This window comes from Aquarana catesbeiana, linkage group LG01 (assembly GCF_042186555.1).
Source record: "Aquarana catesbeiana isolate 2022-GZ linkage group LG01, ASM4218655v1, whole genome shotgun sequence".
NCBI lineage: Eukaryota > Metazoa > Chordata > Amphibia > Anura > Ranidae > Aquarana > Aquarana catesbeiana.
In genome coordinates this window covers 968,572,685-968,591,329 of record NC_133324.1, presented here as the reverse complement: position 1 = coordinate 968,591,329, position 18,645 = coordinate 968,572,685, and the positions used below count along the sequence as shown (strand labels likewise).

The 18,645-nt window shown below is 44.2% G+C and overlaps 1 protein-coding gene across 5 annotated transcripts in view; it reads right to left on the bottom strand.

Moving 5' to 3' along the window:
- LOC141122475 (receptor-type tyrosine-protein phosphatase T-like) overlaps positions 1 to 18,645 on the bottom strand; it is a 230,286-nt gene that overhangs the window by 26,856 nt on the left and 184,785 nt on the right. For all 5 annotated transcript variants that reach the window (XM_073611980.1, XM_073611977.1, XM_073611981.1 and 2 more), the window contains 2 exons: positions 17,656 to 17,695; positions 13,215 to 13,329 (listed from right to left, as the gene is read on the bottom strand). In XM_073611980.1, the coding sequence (XP_073468081.1) occupies positions 13,215 to 13,329; positions 17,656 to 17,695 (155 nt within the window). The remainder of the gene's footprint in view (positions 1 to 13,214; positions 13,330 to 17,655; positions 17,696 to 18,645) is intronic.

Genomic DNA, 18,645 nt, shown 5'->3' with positions numbered 1-18,645 from the left:
ACTCACCATGCCTCTCAGCAAATAGCTTGGGGTGTCTACTTTCTAAAATGGGGTCATTTGGGGGGGGGTTTGTGCCACCTGGGCATTCCATGGCCTCCGAAACTGTGATAGGCAGTGAAGAGTGAAATAAAAAATTTACACCCTTAGAAATCCTGAAGGCGGTGATTGGTTTTCGGGGCCCCGTACGCGGCTAGGCTCCTAAAAAGTCCCACACATGTGGTATCCCCATACTCAGGAGAAGCAGCTAAATGTATTTTGGGGTGCAATTCCACATATGCCCATGGCCTGTGTGAGCAATATATCATTTAGTGACAACTTTGTGGAAAAAAAAAAAAAAGAAAGATAAATTTGTCACTTTTCCGCAACTTGTGTCAAAATATAAAATATTCCATGGACTCAACATGCCTCAAAGCAAATAGCTTGGGGTGTCTACTTTCCAAAATGGGGTCATTTGGGGGGGTTTTATGCCATCTGGGCATTTTATGGCCTTCAAAACTGTGATAGGTAGTGAGGAGTAAAATCAAAAATTTACGCCCTTAGAAATCCTGAAGGCAGTGATTGGTTTTTGGGGCCCCGTACGCGGCTAGGCTCCCAAAAAGTCCCACACATGTGGTATCCCCATACTCAGGAGAAGCAGCTACATGTATTTTGGGGTGCAATTCCACATATGCCCATGGCCTGTGTGAGCAATATATCATTTAGTGACAACTTTTTGTAATTTTTTTTTTTTTGTCATTATTTAATCACTTGGGACAAAAAAAATGAATATTCAATGGGCTCAACATGCCTCTCAGCAATTTCCTTGGGGTGTCTACTTTCCAAAATGGGGTCATTTGTGGGGGTTTTGTACTGCCCTGCCATTTTAGCACCTCAAGAAACGACATAGGCAGTCATAAATTAAAGGCTGTGTAAATTCCAGAAAATGTACCCTAGTTTGTAGGCACTATAACTTTTGCGCAAACCAATAAATATACACTTATTGACATTTTTTTTACCAAAGACATGTGGCCCAATACATTTTGGCCTAAATGTATCAATAAAATTGAGTTTATTGGATTTTTTTTAGAACAAAAAGTAGAAATTATCATTTTTTTTCAAAATTTTCGGTCTTTTTCCGCGTATAGCACAAAAAATAAAAACGGCAGAGGTGATCAAATACCATCAAAAGAAAGCTCTATTTGTGGGAAGAAAAGGACGCAAATTTTGTTTGGGTACAGCATTGCATGACCACGCAATTAGCAGTTAAAGCGACGCAGTGCCAAATTGTAAAAAGTGCTCTGGTCAGGAAGGGGTTAAATCCTTCCGGGGCTGAAGTGGTTAAAGCAACGCAGTGCCATATCACAAAAAATGGCCTGGTCATTAAGGTCATTGAGGGGGTAAATCTTCTGGAGGTCAAGTGGTGAAAGGTAATTCTTCACACTATTCCAGTGTGATTTCCTCTTTTACGTTTTGTTGTATTCGGTAAATCAACATACACTCAGGCTCCTTTGGTTATCCATTTGCTACGTCTTCTTGCGTTATGGTCTCAGGCACACGGGACGTTTTGCAAACTCTCCTAGAAGTCTTTCCTCCTATCAGCAGTGTTTTGGCAGAAAAAAACGCCTAATGCCGCGTACACACGATCGGAATTTACGTCCGAAAAAACTTGGGTGTTTTTTTTCGACGGAATTCCGCTCAAGCTTGCCTTGCATACACACGGTCACACCAAATTCCGACCGTCAAGAACGAGGTGATGTACAACACGTACGACGAGACTAGAAAACTGAAGTTCAATAGCCAGTACGTCACCCTTTGTGCTCCTTCTGCTAATCTTGTGTTTATCTCGTGTTAGTAGAAGTTTGGTGAGAGACGATTCGCGCTTTTCAGCTTTTGTGCTTTTCAGTCCTTCAGTTTGTGCTTGTGGGGTTTGTATCTGGTTTTCAGTACGTGTAGTCAGTTCGTATCTGTTTTTCAGTGCGTTCTTGTCCGCTTGTTTCTGATTTTCAGCTTGCTCTTCACAGGCCTTGCTGTTCTTCAGTACGTTCTGTTCGTTCTGACCAGCCGACCGTTTTGAAGCCATGTTGCAGGTACGTACTCGTCATAGAGTTCGTGCTGTGCGGGGGCTTGGTGTTGGGGTTCTTGCTTTGACCCAAGCCCAGTCCATGATCAGGGTGGGGAGGAGTTCATGGACCAATTATTGGTTGCTCCAGCGTGACCAATTCTCTCATATGCCTTTGTTGCGGGAGATCCAGGAGTAGGGATGAGCCGAACACCCCCCGGTTCGGTTCCCACCAGAACCTGCGAACGGACCGAAAGTTCGCACGAACGTTAGAACCCCATTGACGTCTATGGGACTCGAACGTTCGAAATCAAAAGTGCTCATTTTAAAGGCTAATTTGCATGGTATTGTCCTAAAAAGGGTTTGGGGACCCGGGTCCTACCCCAGGGGACATGTATCAATGCAAAAAAAACTTTTAAAAACGGCCGTTTTTTCGGGAGCAGTGATTTTAATGATGCTTAAAGTAAAAAAAAAAAAAGTGAAATATTCCTTTAAATATCGTACCTGGGGGGGTGTCTATAGTATGCCTGTAAAGTGACGTGTGTTTCCCGTGTTTAGAACAGTCCCTGCACCAAATGTCATTTTTAAAGGAAAAAATCTCATTTAAAACTGCTTGCGGGTTTAATGTAATGTCGGGTCCTGACTCCTGGCAATATGGATGAAAATCAGTGAGACAAACGGCATGGGTACCCCCCAGTCCATTACCAGGCCCTTTGGGTCTTGTATGGATATTAAGGGGAACCCCGCACCCAAATTAAAATAAGGAAAGGTGTGGGGCCACCAGGCCCTATATACTCTGAACAGCAGTATACAGGCTGTAGGTTTGTTGTTAAGTAGAATCTCTTTGTAATTTTGAACGGGTACATTTTTAACGTGTTTAGCTCCAGCGAAAAAATCTTTTTTAAGCTTTTTGGAAAACATAGGGAAGGGTTATCACCCCTGTGACATTTGTTTTGCTGTCTTTCCTCCTCTTCAGAAGATTTCACCTCACTTTTTGTCCCAATGGATTGGAAAGCATCAGTGGAAAGGAGAAATGTTTTTCCCATATTAACTCTTACAGGAGAGAATTTCCCTTCCTAGGGGTAGATTTATTCTCACTTCCTGTTGTCTCCTTCCGTTTGCAAGTAGGAGTCGTTTGTAAGTTAGTTGTTTGAAAGTAGGGTCCTGCCCTATATACTCAGCAGAAATTTGGGCCTTAGGTGTTGCTGTGGCCACAACACTGTAAGCCCTCACAGGGCTCTGCTGTGAAATATTAGATCAAGAATTGTAATTACATGCCCCTGTTGAACAGGAGCTGAAAAATTAGGCCTTAGGCACTGGTGCTGGTGCCACAACACTGCAACCCCTCACAGACACTCTAGTTGGAATGCAGGAACGAGCCCTGCTGCAAAGTATTGCATCAAAAATTGTAATTACACGCCCCTGTTAAACAAGGGCTGAAAAATTGGGCCTTAGGCACTGGTGCTGGTGCCACAACACTGCAACCCCTCACAGACACTCTAGTTGGAATGCAGGAACGAGCCCTGCTGCAAAGTATTACATCAAAAATTGTAATTACACGCCCCTGTTAAACAAGGGCTGAAAAATTGGGCCTTAGGCACTGGTGCTGGTGCCACAACACTGCAACCCCTCACAGACACTCTAGTTGGAATGCAGGAACGAGCCCTGCTGCAAAGTATTACATCAAAAATCGTAATTACACGCCCCTGTCTCAGAGAGGACTGAAGGTCTAGTGGGGTTGGAAATCTCAGCTGATGAGGAGCAAGCAGAGGTCCTCTTTGTTCTTTGGTGTGGGTCTTTTAGATACGCTTGCCAACGAACTGCATGGCAGGTCAACATATGTCTGGTCAAGCATGTGGTACCCAAGCGGGAGATGTTTTGGCCACGCGAGATACGCTTGAGACATATGTTGCAAATAGCAGCGGTGCGATCTGATGCACTCGTCTCAAAAAAGGCCCACACCAAAGAACTTTTTGAATAACGCGCAGAGACTGCAGCGCCCTGCACATGTGGAGCTTTGGGGTGTGATGCAGTCAATGTGCTGCCCTTAGGCTGGCCCCTGGAGGGCATCCTGCCTCGTTGGTGATGTGCCGCCTCCTCCTCCTCCTCTTCTCTCCTATCAGGCACCCACGTTGAGTCAGTGACCTCATCATCCCCTCCCTCCTCATCACTGGAGCAAACCTGGCAGTATGCTGCAGCAGGGGGAGCATGACTGCCAGATTGCTGTCCTTCTTGGGCACCCCCTCTGTCCGTGCTCGTGTTACTGCCTTCATCGAGCTCAGTATCATCATCAGAGCCTTCCAAACGCTGGGCATCCTCCTGGAGCATGTACCCAACACTGTGGTCAAACAGTTCGAGGGACTCCTCAGGAGGACATGGTGGGGCTAGGGAAGGAGTCACTGATGACATTGAGCCGAGGGAAGAGGCCGCTGCTTTGCCAGACAAAGTACCCTGGGCATGGGTGAGAGAGGATGAGGAGGATGAGGACGGCTTGGTCATCCACTCGACCAAGTCTTCCGCATGTTGCGGCTCAACATGGCCAGCTGCCGAAAAAAAGGCCAAGCGTGTCCCATGGCCACGTGCTGATGAGGATGCACCGTCTCCACGACCAGCACTAGACACAGAGCCTGCTTGCCCTCTCTTATTGGCTTGTGACTGTCTGCCTCTCCTTCTTGGCCTTCCAGACATACTAATGGCCTGTAGCTGCACTAAGCTGGGATATATATATATATATATATATATATATATATATATATATATATATATATGTACTGATACTGCAGCTAGCAAAATCAACTGCCTGCCTGTAGTATGAGAACACCACCAACCTTCTACAGGTAGCTTTAGCTGAACACTGTGAGGTGGACGCACCCCACTAACTTGTAGGTTTAGCAGAACACTGTGAGCAAGACGCACTGCACTAACTGTAAATAGTCTAGCTGCCTGACTGTGGTACTAATAGGATCAAAAGAACACCAGCAATTTTATTTAAAATACTGTAACAAGACAAGCCTGCCTGTCAGTAAGAAGATAACAGGAACGGATCTAGCTGAACACTGTGAGCAGGACGCACCCCACTAACTTGTAGGTTTAGCAGAACACTGTGAGCAGGACGCACTGCACTAACTGTAAATAGTCTAGCTGCCTGACTGTGGTACTAATAGGATCAAAAGAACACCAGCAATTTTCTTCAGGTAGCTGTATTTACTGTAACAAGACAAGCCTGCCTGTCAGTAAGAAGATAACAGAAATGGATCTAGCTGAACACTGTGAGCAGGACGCACCCCACTAGCTTGTAGGTTTAGCTGAACACTGTGAGGTGGACGCACCCCACTAACTTGTAGGTTTTGCTGAACACTGTGAGCAGCACGCACCCCACTAACTTGTAGGTTTAGCAGAACACTGTGAGCAGGACGCACTGCACTAACTGTAAATAGTCTAGCTGCCTGACTGTGGTACTAATAGGATCAAAAGAACACCAGCAATTTTCTTCAGGTAGCTGTATTTACTGTAACAAGACAAGCCTGCCTGTCAGTAAGAAGATAACAGAAACGGATCTAGCTGAACACTGTGAGCAGGACGCACCACACTAGCTTGTAGGTTTATCTGAACACTGTGAGGTGGACGCACCCCACTAACTTGTAGGTTTAGCTGAACACTGTGAGCAGGACACACCCCACTTACTTGTAGGTTTAGCAGAACACTGTGAGCAGGACGCACTGCACTAACTGTAAATAGTCTAGCTGCCTGACTGTGGCACTAATAGGATCAAAAGAACACCAGTAATTTTCTTCAAAATACTGTAACAAGACAAGCCTGCCTGTCAGTAGGAATATAACAGGAACGGATCTAGCTGAACACTGTGAGCAGGACGCACTGCACTAAATGTAAATAGTCTAGCTGCCTGACTGTGGCACTAATAGGATCAAAAGAACACCAGTAATTTTCTTCAAAATACTGTAACAAGACAAGCCTGCCTGTCAGTAGGAATATAACAGGAACGGATCTAGCTGAACACTGTGAGCAGGACGCACTGCACTAAATGTAAATAGTCTAGAAGATAACAGGAACGGATCTAGCTAAACTGAATACAGTGTATATATATATATATATATGCAACACCTGGGATGCATATATATACACAATACACTTTAAGTGCAGCTAACTGACTGACTGTCCTGCCTAATCTAGCTAACTCAAATGAAATGACACTGTCTCTCTCTCTCTAAGCACACCGGAACACACTGCACAGGGCCGCCGTGCAGGCGGCCTTATATAGTGTGGGGCGTGTACTAAATCCCCTGAGCCATAATTGGCCAAAGCCTCCTTGGCTTTGGCCAATTATGGGTCTCTGGTAAGGCGGCGCTGTGATTGGCCAAGCATGCGGGTCATAGTGCATGCTTGGCCAATCATCAGCAAGCAATGCACTGCGATGCCGCAGTGAATTATGGGCCGTGACGCGCCACACGAATTTGGCGCGAACGGCCCATATCGTTCGCAATTCGGCGAACGATCGAACAGCCGATGTTCGAGTCGAACATGGGTTCGACTCGAACACGAAGCTCATCCCTATCCAGGAGAATAACCCTGATGATTTCAGGAATTTTTTCTGGATGACAGATCCCCTTTTTCACCAACTGTTGGCTTTGCTGTCCCCTTATATTACGAAGCAGGACACCTGCATGCGGCAAGCCATCACTCCGGAGCAGAGGCTCATCGCCACGTTGCGGTACTTGGCAACGGGGAGAAGTCTACAGGACCTCAAGTTCTCTACAGGCATCTACCCCCAGGCTCTGGGGTTCATTATTCCAGAGACCTGTTTTGTCATCATTTAGGTCCTGCAGAAGGACTATTTTAACGTGAGATTTCTCCTTTAACATCACATTCTATGTATTTAATGTATGCTAATGTATTGTATTTCTTTCATCATTCCCTAATTACCATGATTGTAATATGCTGTGAATGTCCCCTTTGTCCTCATGCATGCTGGAAGCTTTTACTGCTCCTTTTTTGTCCTTTATGCATATTTGCCTTCACTAACTTCCCCAGCATGCTATCCTGGGCCCATATACACCTAGCCTAGTCACTTAGCAATGTATTTTGCCAGCTCCATAGTAGTGCTTTACCCTAAACACCCCCTAAAATTTGTCCAAATGTTATTGTTGTTCTTAAATTCAGGCAGAGTGCCAGAGGCTTTTTTTGGGTTCCAAAACTCATTTATAACACTCCCACCCCCTAAAGTGTTTCCAATGTGCCATCAGAGGGGTTGATGAATCTGATAAGTGGACCTTATATTTTTGTCTTTAAATACTCCCTAAAATAAATGTTATACTGATGTTGGCCAAGAATGTTTGTGTCTAATCTGCTTGCAATGTTATGTGCAAAAGTACTAATATTTTTTTTCTTTTTTGACTCCACAGTTTCCTTCAACGCCACAGGAATGGCAGACTGTGGCTTCCCAATTTGCTCATCGTTGGGACTTTCCCAACTGCGGAGGGGCAATCGATGGGAAGCATGTCCACATCATCCCAGCACTCCACTCGGGGTCATACTATTTTAACTATAAGGGGTTTCATAGTATTGTGATGTTGGCGGTGGTGTCGGCGACATACGAGTTTCTCTATGTGGACATGGGGAAGAATGGCCGGATGTCGGAGGGTGGAGTCTTTGCCCAGACCGAGTTCTACCGAGGTCTCCAGAGTGGTGGCTTGGGATTGCCACCTGCGGAAGACAACATTGAAGGACTCCCATTTGTTTTTATCGCTGATGAAGCATTTGGTCTGGGTGATCACATGATGAGGCCATTCCCCCAGAGGACCCTCACCCTGGAGAAGAGGGTTTTTAATTACCGGCTGGCTAGAGCCAGAAGAGTCGTGGAGAATGCCTTTGGGATAATGGCCAGCCAGTCCCGCCTATTTCTAACAGCAATAAATATGGCTGAGTACAAACTTAACCACATCGTATTATCATGCTGCATACTGCACAACTTTTTAAAGAGAAATGCTCCTAATTATGTTGCCTCAGTTGGGCCTGAGGCCGGACTTCATGAAACAACAATGACGGCCCTGGAAGCTGGCCATCCTGGCTTGCCCCCCAAAGGGCCCTTGAAGTGCGTCAAAAATATGTGGATTATTTTATGGGTGGGAGGCCATTGCTATGCCAGCAAATTTTTAAATATTTTCCAAAAAAAAATTGATATGATAAAATCTTGAATTTGTTTTACTGCTTGTGTTTCTTTTATCTGTCTCCTAGGTTCTCCTAGTGCACTTGTAGTACCAAGTGGTTTTTCCATTATTAAATTACACCCATTGTCACTGTAAACACCAACTTGATACAAAAACTGGTATCGAGCATTGAAAGAAGAAGCCACACATTGTTGAGTATAAAATCTTTTACTCCGTGCACATTCACATGTGCGTTATAAAACATTTTTTGGTAAAAAAATAACATCTTGGTTTTATAAAGTTTTACCTTTATAATTTTTTTTGTACATTAACAGGCATGTTTCAAAACATAACATACACAACTCAAGAACTTACAGAGTTCAACATTGAAAAACTGAAGGCAATATCAGACATTATAGTGTCAAAAATGTGTTGATATTGATATTGCCTTCATCAGATGGGGTGATGTCACTCCTGTAAAAGCCAAATTTAGAAGATGTAAACAAATTGGGACTCAAAATGGGGATTTCCCTCCTGATCCCATGCCTAATGTCAACATGTGCTATCTCTCATCATGGGGGATCAATGGATGTGTTTAGGGGGTTCAACCACTTCCTCTCACCTACTAGAGTTGCGAGGAAGGGGTTGCACCCACAAAACGTGTACCTTGATATCCCCTGATGGCAGATAGCACATGTTGACATACTGTGTGCATCTTCCAAATTTGGCTTTTAAACTGTATTAAAACGTTATTTAAATTGTATTTAAAAAAAAAAGTGTAATATTTTTTGGATTTAGATTCTTCCTAATACATCAGTCATGTTCTTCAGTCTTTGTTCAATCTCCTTGGTTTTTTCCTTTCTGATGTCTAAATCCTGACTACAAAACATTATCTCCTGGATTAGCCTTTGTGCACTGTAAGTGGTGAAATGAGGAGATTGTTCTTCCACAACATGCACATCACCTAAAATAAAAATACACACCATGTATTATAAATATGCTGGCATACATCTATTACCTGAATCTGTGGTCTCAGAGATTCACCTGTTGTGGTGACAATCTCAAACACCTCTTCTTCCTCCACATCCTCAGGTTGTGGTGTCCTCTGTTCCCCTTCTTCAGGAGGTGGGGTTTCCTGGTGTCCTTAGACGTCTTTTCTCCCCTTTGAGAATGAAACAAAATGTATATCTGGCACACAGATATTTGTGGCCAGAAATATGAATGTGAAACATTGCTTGGAAGTGGGGTACAATTGTCTGTTTGGGCAGAGTTCCAAGCTGAAGACATGATTTTTTCCCTTAACAAAGCTGGAATACTTACCTTTTTTGGACAACTTTCACACATGAAGACACCCCTAGTATCCACTGGAGTACCTGTGTGGGACACCCTAAAAAGTTTGTTCTGGTGTCCCACACTAGTGCTCCTGAGTCCGGATGTGTAAACAGCTGCTGAGTGTCCTTTCCTTACATTACACTGAATCAAGTTTGCATTTCATTCTAGTTACAAACACATCTAGACAACAATGTCCTAAACTTCTTTTAAACAAATTAGCATGACCAAATGTAGTTAACCCTGTATCTCTAAAAAACATCCTATTTAGTTGGCGAACGAACAATGTTTACTACGAACGATTACTGTGCCCACGAGCCCGAAAGTCGCCATTTTAAACTGTACAACAGTAAAGAAAAGCACATGGAGCAGCATGCAAGTAATAATAATAATAATAATAATAATAATAATAATAGGTACACACGACAACTACTTACTTTTTAGAAGCACTCTCTTGATTCTTCTGTACTGATCCTGCTCCATCAACTTCAGGTCTGACCAGCGTTTGCTCAATTGCTCCCCAAAATACCCCAAAATTCCTGTGCAGACTCTTCACATTTTTAGTCATGATCTTGGCCTTTCTCACATTTGGGTTTAGGTACAGAGAAGAAAAGAAAAAGAGAAGAGCGGGAGCCTCCCCCCATGCCATGGGTGCGGAGCGGCCCAAGGAGAAGAAGATAGAAGACACCGCAGAGGAGATGCTGGGCGAGAACACCGGAGGAAGAACCAGAAGAACCAGAAGATGAAGGAAGATAGAAGAAAGAAGAAGCATTTAAATAAAGGAATTGTCAAAAACTGTCTCTTGTCATTTTTAACATTTTTGACAGTTTTTTAATGAAATGGTAGGGGTAAGTACCCCCTTACCATTTCACACAGGGGGGAGCGGGATCTGGGGGTCCCCTTGTTAAAGGGGGCTTCCAGATTCCGATAAGCCCCCCACCTGCAGACCCCCACAACCACCGGCCAGGGTTGTGGGGATGAGGCCCTTGTCCTCATCAACATGGGGACAAGGTGTTTTGGGGGGCTACCCCAAAGCACCCTCCCAATGTTGAGGGCATGTGGCCTGGTACGGTTCAGGAGGGGGGGCGCACTCTCGTCACCCCTCTTTTCCTGCGGCCTGCCAGGTTGCGTGCTCGGATAAGGGTCTGGTATGGATTTTTGGGGGGACCCCACGCTGTTTTTTTTTTTTTGGCGCGGGGTTCCCATTAAAATCCATACCAGACCTGAAGGGTCTGGTATGGAATTTAGGGGGAACCCCAGGTCATTTTTTTTTAAATTTTGGCCGGGGTTCCCCTTAATATCCATACCAGACCTGAAGGGCCTGGTATGGAATTTAGGGGGACTCCCACGTCATTTTTTCTTTTTAATTTTGGTTCGGGGTTCCCCTGTGGGTAATTCCCATGCCGTTTTTATCAATGAACTTCTATGTGTATTGTCGGCAATGCAATAGCTGCGAGTAGTTTTAAATGGGTTTTTTCCTTCGAAATGTCATTTTGCTGTCAGACTGTTCTAAACACGGGAAACATGTGCCCCTTTACAGGCATACTATAGACACCCCCCAGCTACAAAATTTAAAGGGATATTACACTTTTATTGTTTGACTTTAAGCATTATTAAAATCACTGCTTCTGAAAAAACGGCCGTTTTTAAAACTTTTTTTTGCATTGATCCATGTCCCCTGGGGCAGGACCCGGGTCCCCAAACACTTTTTATGACAATAACTTGCATATTAGCCTTTAAAATTAGCACTTTTGATTTCTCCCATAGACTTTTAAAGGGTGTTCCGCGGCATTTGAATTTGCCGCGAACACCCCAAATTGTTCGCTGTTCGGCGAACTTGCGAACAGCCAATGTTCGAGTCGAACATGAGTTCGACTCGAACTCGAAGCTCATCCCTAGCTGCAGGGAAGACAAGAAAGTGATGGCCTGGGTTCAGTCTGGTCTGACAGAAGACGCAGGCTGTGGTAGTACCACAGCCTGGGGACATATATGTCATCTGCTGCTGTTCCTGACCTCTGGGAGTCCTGGACCAGATTGTGCTCCCTATTCTATGGACTTCTCAAGCTACCAATTTTTAGTTACAAAGAGTTGATGTGTGCCCTGGGGTACAAAGACATCGCAAATTTAAGCAGTTTCTCCAGCGTTGCCTTCCTCTTTATTTTGTTATGAGACAGAATAAATGGAGATTTTTTTATATGAAAATACTTTTTCTTCAAATAGGACAGTTTGTTTGTGAGTAGGCAGGTACATTTCAAAAATACAATGTCAAATTAACAAGGGACAACAACCAACCTCCTTGAGCTTTAAAAATACAAGATAATAATGCTAAATAATAAATAATTCTAAACATTATTCTGGAGATCTGGCTTTAAAAACAAAAAAAGATTATTCATGAGATCACGAGAAATAATAAAGAAATACGTTTGTGAGAACTCTGTGTGAATATCAACAGCAAAACAAATTTATTCTTCTAGCATTATAAAGAACAAAATAATGCGCTGCATTAAAAGATCTAAAAATTGACAGCGTGACGAATGTGCCATCTCCATTACGAACGCTTGTTTTACCGGAACGAGCGCTTCCGTCTCGTACTTTTTTTGCGCGTCCGAATTGCATACAGACGATCGCATTTTCGGATAGGATTTTTTCCTGACCGAAAAAATAGAGAACATGCTCTCAATCTTTTGCTGGCTGGAATTCCGCCAGCAAAAGACCGATGGAGCATAGACACGGTCGCATTTTCCGACAAAAAGCTCTCATCGGAGTTTTGCTGGCAGCATTTCCGATCGTGTGGTGTGTACGGGGCATAACGCTGGTAAAAAAAGCATCTAAAGCTTTTAAAAGCTTTTAGGCATGTTTTACAGGCATCAAGAGCTTGGGTGTTAATTAATTTCATTGGACAGAATAATAATTTATTCTAGCTATTGAAATGAATAAACTCTCAAGTACTAAACAAGCCTGGCATTTAGGCACGTTTAGACGCGTTAGGCGTTTTTTCTGCCAAAACTCTGCTGCTCCTGGATGCACTAGCAGTGGGGTTTTTTTCCTGCCTCTAAAAGCTCCTGTCAGTAAACGCTGGTAAAAGCCTCTGTGTGCATGGACACAGGATAACATGGAGGGAAGTTTAGAAGCAGGAAAAAAAAATGCCAGATGCCCCTAGAAGCAGCTGCAAAAACATCCAGTGTGCATGAAGCATACCTCTCAACTTTTTGAGATGACAATGAGGGACACCTATCAGCAAAAGTATTCAGGCATAGGACACACCCCTTGCCACGCCCCCTTAAAGGATAATTGTACAAAAAAAACCTAAGATTGGTTAAATCCACAAGTGCTTTTTTTACCACTACTATTCCTTTATATTGGCTTTTGGAATTTACAAATGCAGCAATCAGATGAAAGGTTTAGCACTGGGAAACACTTTTTTAAAGATAAAAAATAAAAAATGCATTTTATATACATGTCTATATAGATCAGACCAAAATGAGGGACAAATGAGAAGGAAAGAGGGACAGAGGGACAAATCAGGGAGCTATGCATGAAGGCCTAATGCGTTTGGAAGGAAACATTGATACACTTCATTATGTTTAATTAACTCTCAACCCTGCACATCAAGGATCTGATCTGAATTTTAATCTAATGACATTTTAACATATCTTCCTTTCATTTCGGAGACAGACACAAACCGTGAAGAGCGGCTCCTCCATAGGATCACCAGGAAAAGAAGGATGAGTAGTAAACACACAGCAGCTATGGACCCCGCAATGATGGGAGTGATGCTGCTCGCCGACTCTGGAGGAACTATGATGGAAACCAAAAGAGAGAACTATTACTAGATAATACACTACATTGCATTATTATTAGTGCAAAAGATACACTCTAGCAATGGCGGCTGGTGCTCAATTTTCTTGGGGGGGGCGGCCCGCACCAGCCAACCAGCCAACCCTTCAAACAGAAAGCCAACCAACCCCTCCCCCTCCCCAGCGCTCGCTTGATTGATCGCCGCATCGTTTGCCAGGCCCCCCCCCACCAGCCCCACACTTACCCCATCCAGGTCGCGGCTTCAGCGGCTTCCTCCCTGCATCTCCTCCCGAGTCCCAGCAGTCGCTTCTCCTCTCAGCCAATCAGGCCTTAGGACTCGCGGCCAATCGGGTCTTAGGACTCCCGGCCGATCGGGTTTTAGGACCCACTTCCTGATTGGCTGTGAGGAGAAACAGGAAGACATTAGCGAATATTAATTCGCTAATGTCACACAACTGGGTGGGCTCTGGATGCAGTGCTCTGCACCCCGAGCCCACCCTTTTTGAAGCCAATTGTAGCCTCTGGCTGTGATCATGTGCTTCGAAAAATAAAAAAAAGACCCATTGGAATCCATGCGTCCGGAGCCCTAAATGTAGATTAGGGTCCGGGTGCATGGATTAGGGGGGATGGCGTCTCTGCACCCTGCATGAGCGGCCCCCACTGCACTCTAGTATATTAAAGTGTTTTTTTTTTTTAACTTGTACCTACAGGTGACCCTATAATAAGGCTTACCTGTAGGTATGGTGAATATCTCCTAAACTTGCAGTGTTTAGGAGATATTCACACTGGATGCAGCCGGTGACATCACTGGCACATGCGCTCTGAAGGTCTGGCATACCGTGCTGGACCTTCAGAGCTCCATGATGCAGCTGAGGGCTCCCGCGCATGCACAGGAGTGATGTCATCGTGGCCCTGGACACTCATGCAGCAGGGGCCCGCAAACCTGGAAAGAACATATTAACATAGTTAGTCAGGTTGAAAAAAGACACAAGTCCATCTAGTTTAACCAACAAAAAAAAATCCCATATACACAATTCTATACCCACAGTTGATCCAGAGGAAGGCGAAAAACCCCAACAAAGCATGATCCCATTTGCTACAGCAGGGGAAAAAATTCCTTCCTGATCCCCCGTGAGGCAAATGGATTTTCCCTGAATCAACTTTACCTATAAATGTTAGTACCCAGTTATATTATGTACATTTAGGAAAGAATCCAGGCCCAAGAAGATGGGTAGATGGAAGCCCTGTCAGCGGTGACAGCTTGTCACTGCAAGGCTTCGTTCTAAGGTAAGTATTTCATAATGTGCTAGTATGCGATGCAATTTTATTCCCAGAAGACCTAATATAGAGATTACTAGTCTTAGAGCACCATCTAGTGGACAGATGAAACTACTCACTAAAGTAAACACCTAGTTAACCAGTAAGATAGCTTCCAAATCAGGTGTGAGTAAATGTTTTAGAATTCATCCTCTAGGCTAGTCCTTAGATAAGGGAATTTTTGGGAATAGCAATGGAAGTTCAGAGAGAAAATGGGATCTAGTTCTCTTCTGATTAGCCCGGTCCTCCACAGATCATAATCGGTCTCTTATCATCATAATCCCTCTATTGATCTCGCTGTCACTAAAGATCATCAGGATGCATATCCTTTCCAGGTCATCCCATAAGCAGCTTGCCCCGAGTGTGGTTCCAAACCCAGCACCAGATCAATTTAGTGGTAAAGTATTATTTAATAATTACTTTGAAAAACATCCCTTTTGCTTCTGAATATAGCTGTGTATCCCGTTATCTGTGTGATAGATTAATTGACTTTATAGTCCATTCACAGTATTATAATCTCCTCGGGTTTAAGAAATCATATCTAAGCTTTATTAACTCAGCCTGTAGCATAGACTCAACCCCTTTTATTCTGCTGCAGAAGAATTTGAGGGGATGGTCTGATGTGCAGACCTGGTTGTCTGCTAGTTTAGTTCAATTGTTGGTACTTTGTACAGTGGTTGTGATACCTATGAAAGGAAAGGAAATTATCCACCACTTCCTAGGCATATACAGTATATAGCCATATTAATTATTGTTTTAGTTTCAAGATATTACGTTACCGGTGTATATGTCATATGATTAATCATATGCGCAGCTACTGTAAGTGGAAAAGCGGGTCAACAATGCCCATTTGCAGCCTCACTGTGCCCATTTGCAGCCTCACTGTGCCCATTTGCAGCCATAGGTCCCCCCGAACTTCAAACTCAGTAGTTAAGGGTTCCTAGATGCCCCCTAGCTACAGCTAAAATTTGGGGTCTCTGGACCCAAAGAGTCCCGAAATGACATTGCTGCAGATGGACACAGTTGACCGAATGTGGGGCCCCATATCTCGGGGCCACTTGGTGCTAGGAACCCCACATTGGGTGGGCAAACCCAGTGGAACTAGCACTACAACATATCAAAAGCTGGGGTTCCTAGCACCAAGTGGCCCCAAGATACAGGGCCCCAAATTCGGTTGGGAAAATGTAAAGCACTTTTCTGCAGCAGAGAATGACATTTTCCGAACCGACTTTGGGGCCCCATATCTTGGGGCCACTTGGCGCTAGGAACCCCAGCTTTGGATATGTTGTTAGTTCCACTGGGTTTGCACACCAAATTTTGGGTTTCTAGCACCAAGTGGCCCCGAGATACGGGGACCCAAAGTCGGTTCGGAAAATGTCACTCTCTGCTGCAGAAAAGTGCTTGACTCGAGTATAATCCGAGGGGGGCATTTTCAGAACAAAAAAATGTGCTGAAAAACTCGGCTTATACTCGGGTATATACGGTAGCTTAAATGTAGAGCCTACCAGTGAGCTGAGTCCATGCCAGTTGTGCCGTTTAAGGACTTGTTGGCCCACTTTTATTAAAGGAAAAAAAAAACAGCCCATTCAGGATTCCCACGTAAGGTTTTCGACTTTACACATCAATAATGTAATAAACGAAAAATACCAAGCCACTTGGCTCTTTGGTCAGTACCGCTACCCAGGCTTTGGCCTTGGTCCTCTTGACCCCGTATCAGTGTCCCTGTCCTGTACACACTCTTTACCTCTGCTGTCACTCTCTTTCACAGCTCCTTTGCTGCTCCAGCCCACAGGCTTGGGACCACCGTCTGCTCTGTCAGACTGCACCATGCAGACATGCTGTCACATACCTGGTCGGAGGCTGAAGTGCTGAGAGGGCTTCCCTTGCGGCTGAGTGCAGAGTGCACTGAAGGTGGTAACAGGGAGTGCTATGCTCAGAGAAGCAGGGGTTGCCAGCTGCGACAGGCTGATGGGATGCCCGCTGGATGGCGGCTGACGAGCAGGATGCACTGCTGGGCAGGAGTCCCTCAGGAGTGCCAGGTGAGACTTGGCAGCTGGGAGAGCCAGGAGCAGAGTCAGGAGCCAGGCCAGAAGTCATGCACGGAAGGTCATCCAGGTGAAGGACAGCAAGCAGAGTCAGGAGTCAGCCGGGGTCATACACTGGTAATCAGGCAGAAGCAGAGTCAGGAGAGCAAGTCAGGAGTCAAACATGGATCAGCAGGCAGAAGCGGAGTCACAGGAACAAGCCAAGGGTCAAAGCCAGGAATGCAGACAAGACAGGTCAAATGCAAGCCGGGTCAGTAACAGGAAATCCAATAATATTAGGAACAGGAACACAGGAACTCACAGGGGAGATGAAGATCATCCAGCAACTAATGGCTCATGCTGCTGGCTTCAAATAGGCCACTGGGCGCCAGAATCTGTCACGCATTAAGTGCGCTTTGGCGTTATGCGCATGCACACTGGCACATGATTTCTCCCGGCCGCTCTTGCCCTTCCGCCCATGCGCATTCGCATTGGTGAATTCCTATGTGCCAATATTATACGAAGCATTCTCTGACACATGCATGCTTCTCCCTTGCACACCTGGACTCCTCGGGAAGGCTATTCCTAAATCCTGGTCCCAGGATTGGAGATTTCCTCCCACGCAGATCACTGCAAAATCTCCAGGCTCCAAGTCCCCAACTGGACTTTACAAACCACAGAGGAAACAGAAAAAACAGTCTCCTCCAAATTAAGCAATCCTCCTGGAGCCTCCCAACCTGCCTACTTGAGAATACTGGGGGACAAGCACCATGACAGGGAACCGTACTGTCACAATACATATACAGTATATTATATATCTATGCACCAAGTGGTGCTCAAGGTACCTTTTATCCATATTTCTGTATATTCCTAGCTGCTCTGTTGCAAAAAAATCCTGTTGTCTACAGAGCTCAGTAGCTGAACCTATAATTAACTATTTAACACACAGCTGAGTTGCAGTTTTTCCCCACACACACAAACTTACTTTGAAGGAACCCCACAAAAGCACATGATGATTTATCCACCTTGGAATATAAAAAAAATAATTAAAATACAACCTATTTAAAGAATTTTAAATAATCACAGACTAAAGTTTACAGATGTTCATCAGACAACCAGCCAATCATACCAAGCATACAACTGATTCAAGATTTCTCTGTGGCTGATCTGGAAAGCAATCAGCCACTGAAGCAGCTAAAGACTATAATCAGATTACTGTGCTGGGGGTTTTAGAAGAGAACCAGTCACTGGTGGTTTTATCTGAATATTCAAACTAAAAATAAAGCAGGAATTGATTATTTGAATTACATAAATAAACTCCCATGTGTATTCGCAGGAGCTACATTGGGAAATTAAGATGGGTGAAGATGTCAAACCCAAATAAAGGCAGCTGGATGGATGGACGGGTGCTGTGCATACCAGCTTACTATAGCAAAAGCCTTGGGTGGAGCTGCATTTCTCTTTAGAGTCCCTTTTTCCCAAAGTTCTGCTTTAAGGTCTATTTTTAAAGCTGAATTAGGTGTCAATTCCTCCTCAGTATTTGTCAATTAGCCGTCTACATCTAATAATGAGGAAGTAACATCTTAAAATCGGAGAACAAAACTGAACAGCTGAACAAAACAAATCTCAATGCGGTGTGCAGAGGAAGGGGGAGGGGCTTGTTGTATGACACATAAAGAGCTCTGCTACTGTTACAGTAACAATTTAATCCTAGAAATGTATCAACTGCAACACTTTAGAAATGTAACAAATGTCAATAGAATATGGGAAAAACATGAAAAAGATGTAATCTAATTGAAAATACCCAAACCATAATATTGGCCCCTAGAAGGCTTACAGTATATAAGCAGGTCATATTAAGAAATTAAAAAAGGAAAAACAAAACCATTTCAAACCTTTATTAAGTGGCCCAATTCTGGTCTTTTTTTAATGGAAAGTGGTGGACTTTTTGGCAAATATTAAATGCTGTCCGAGT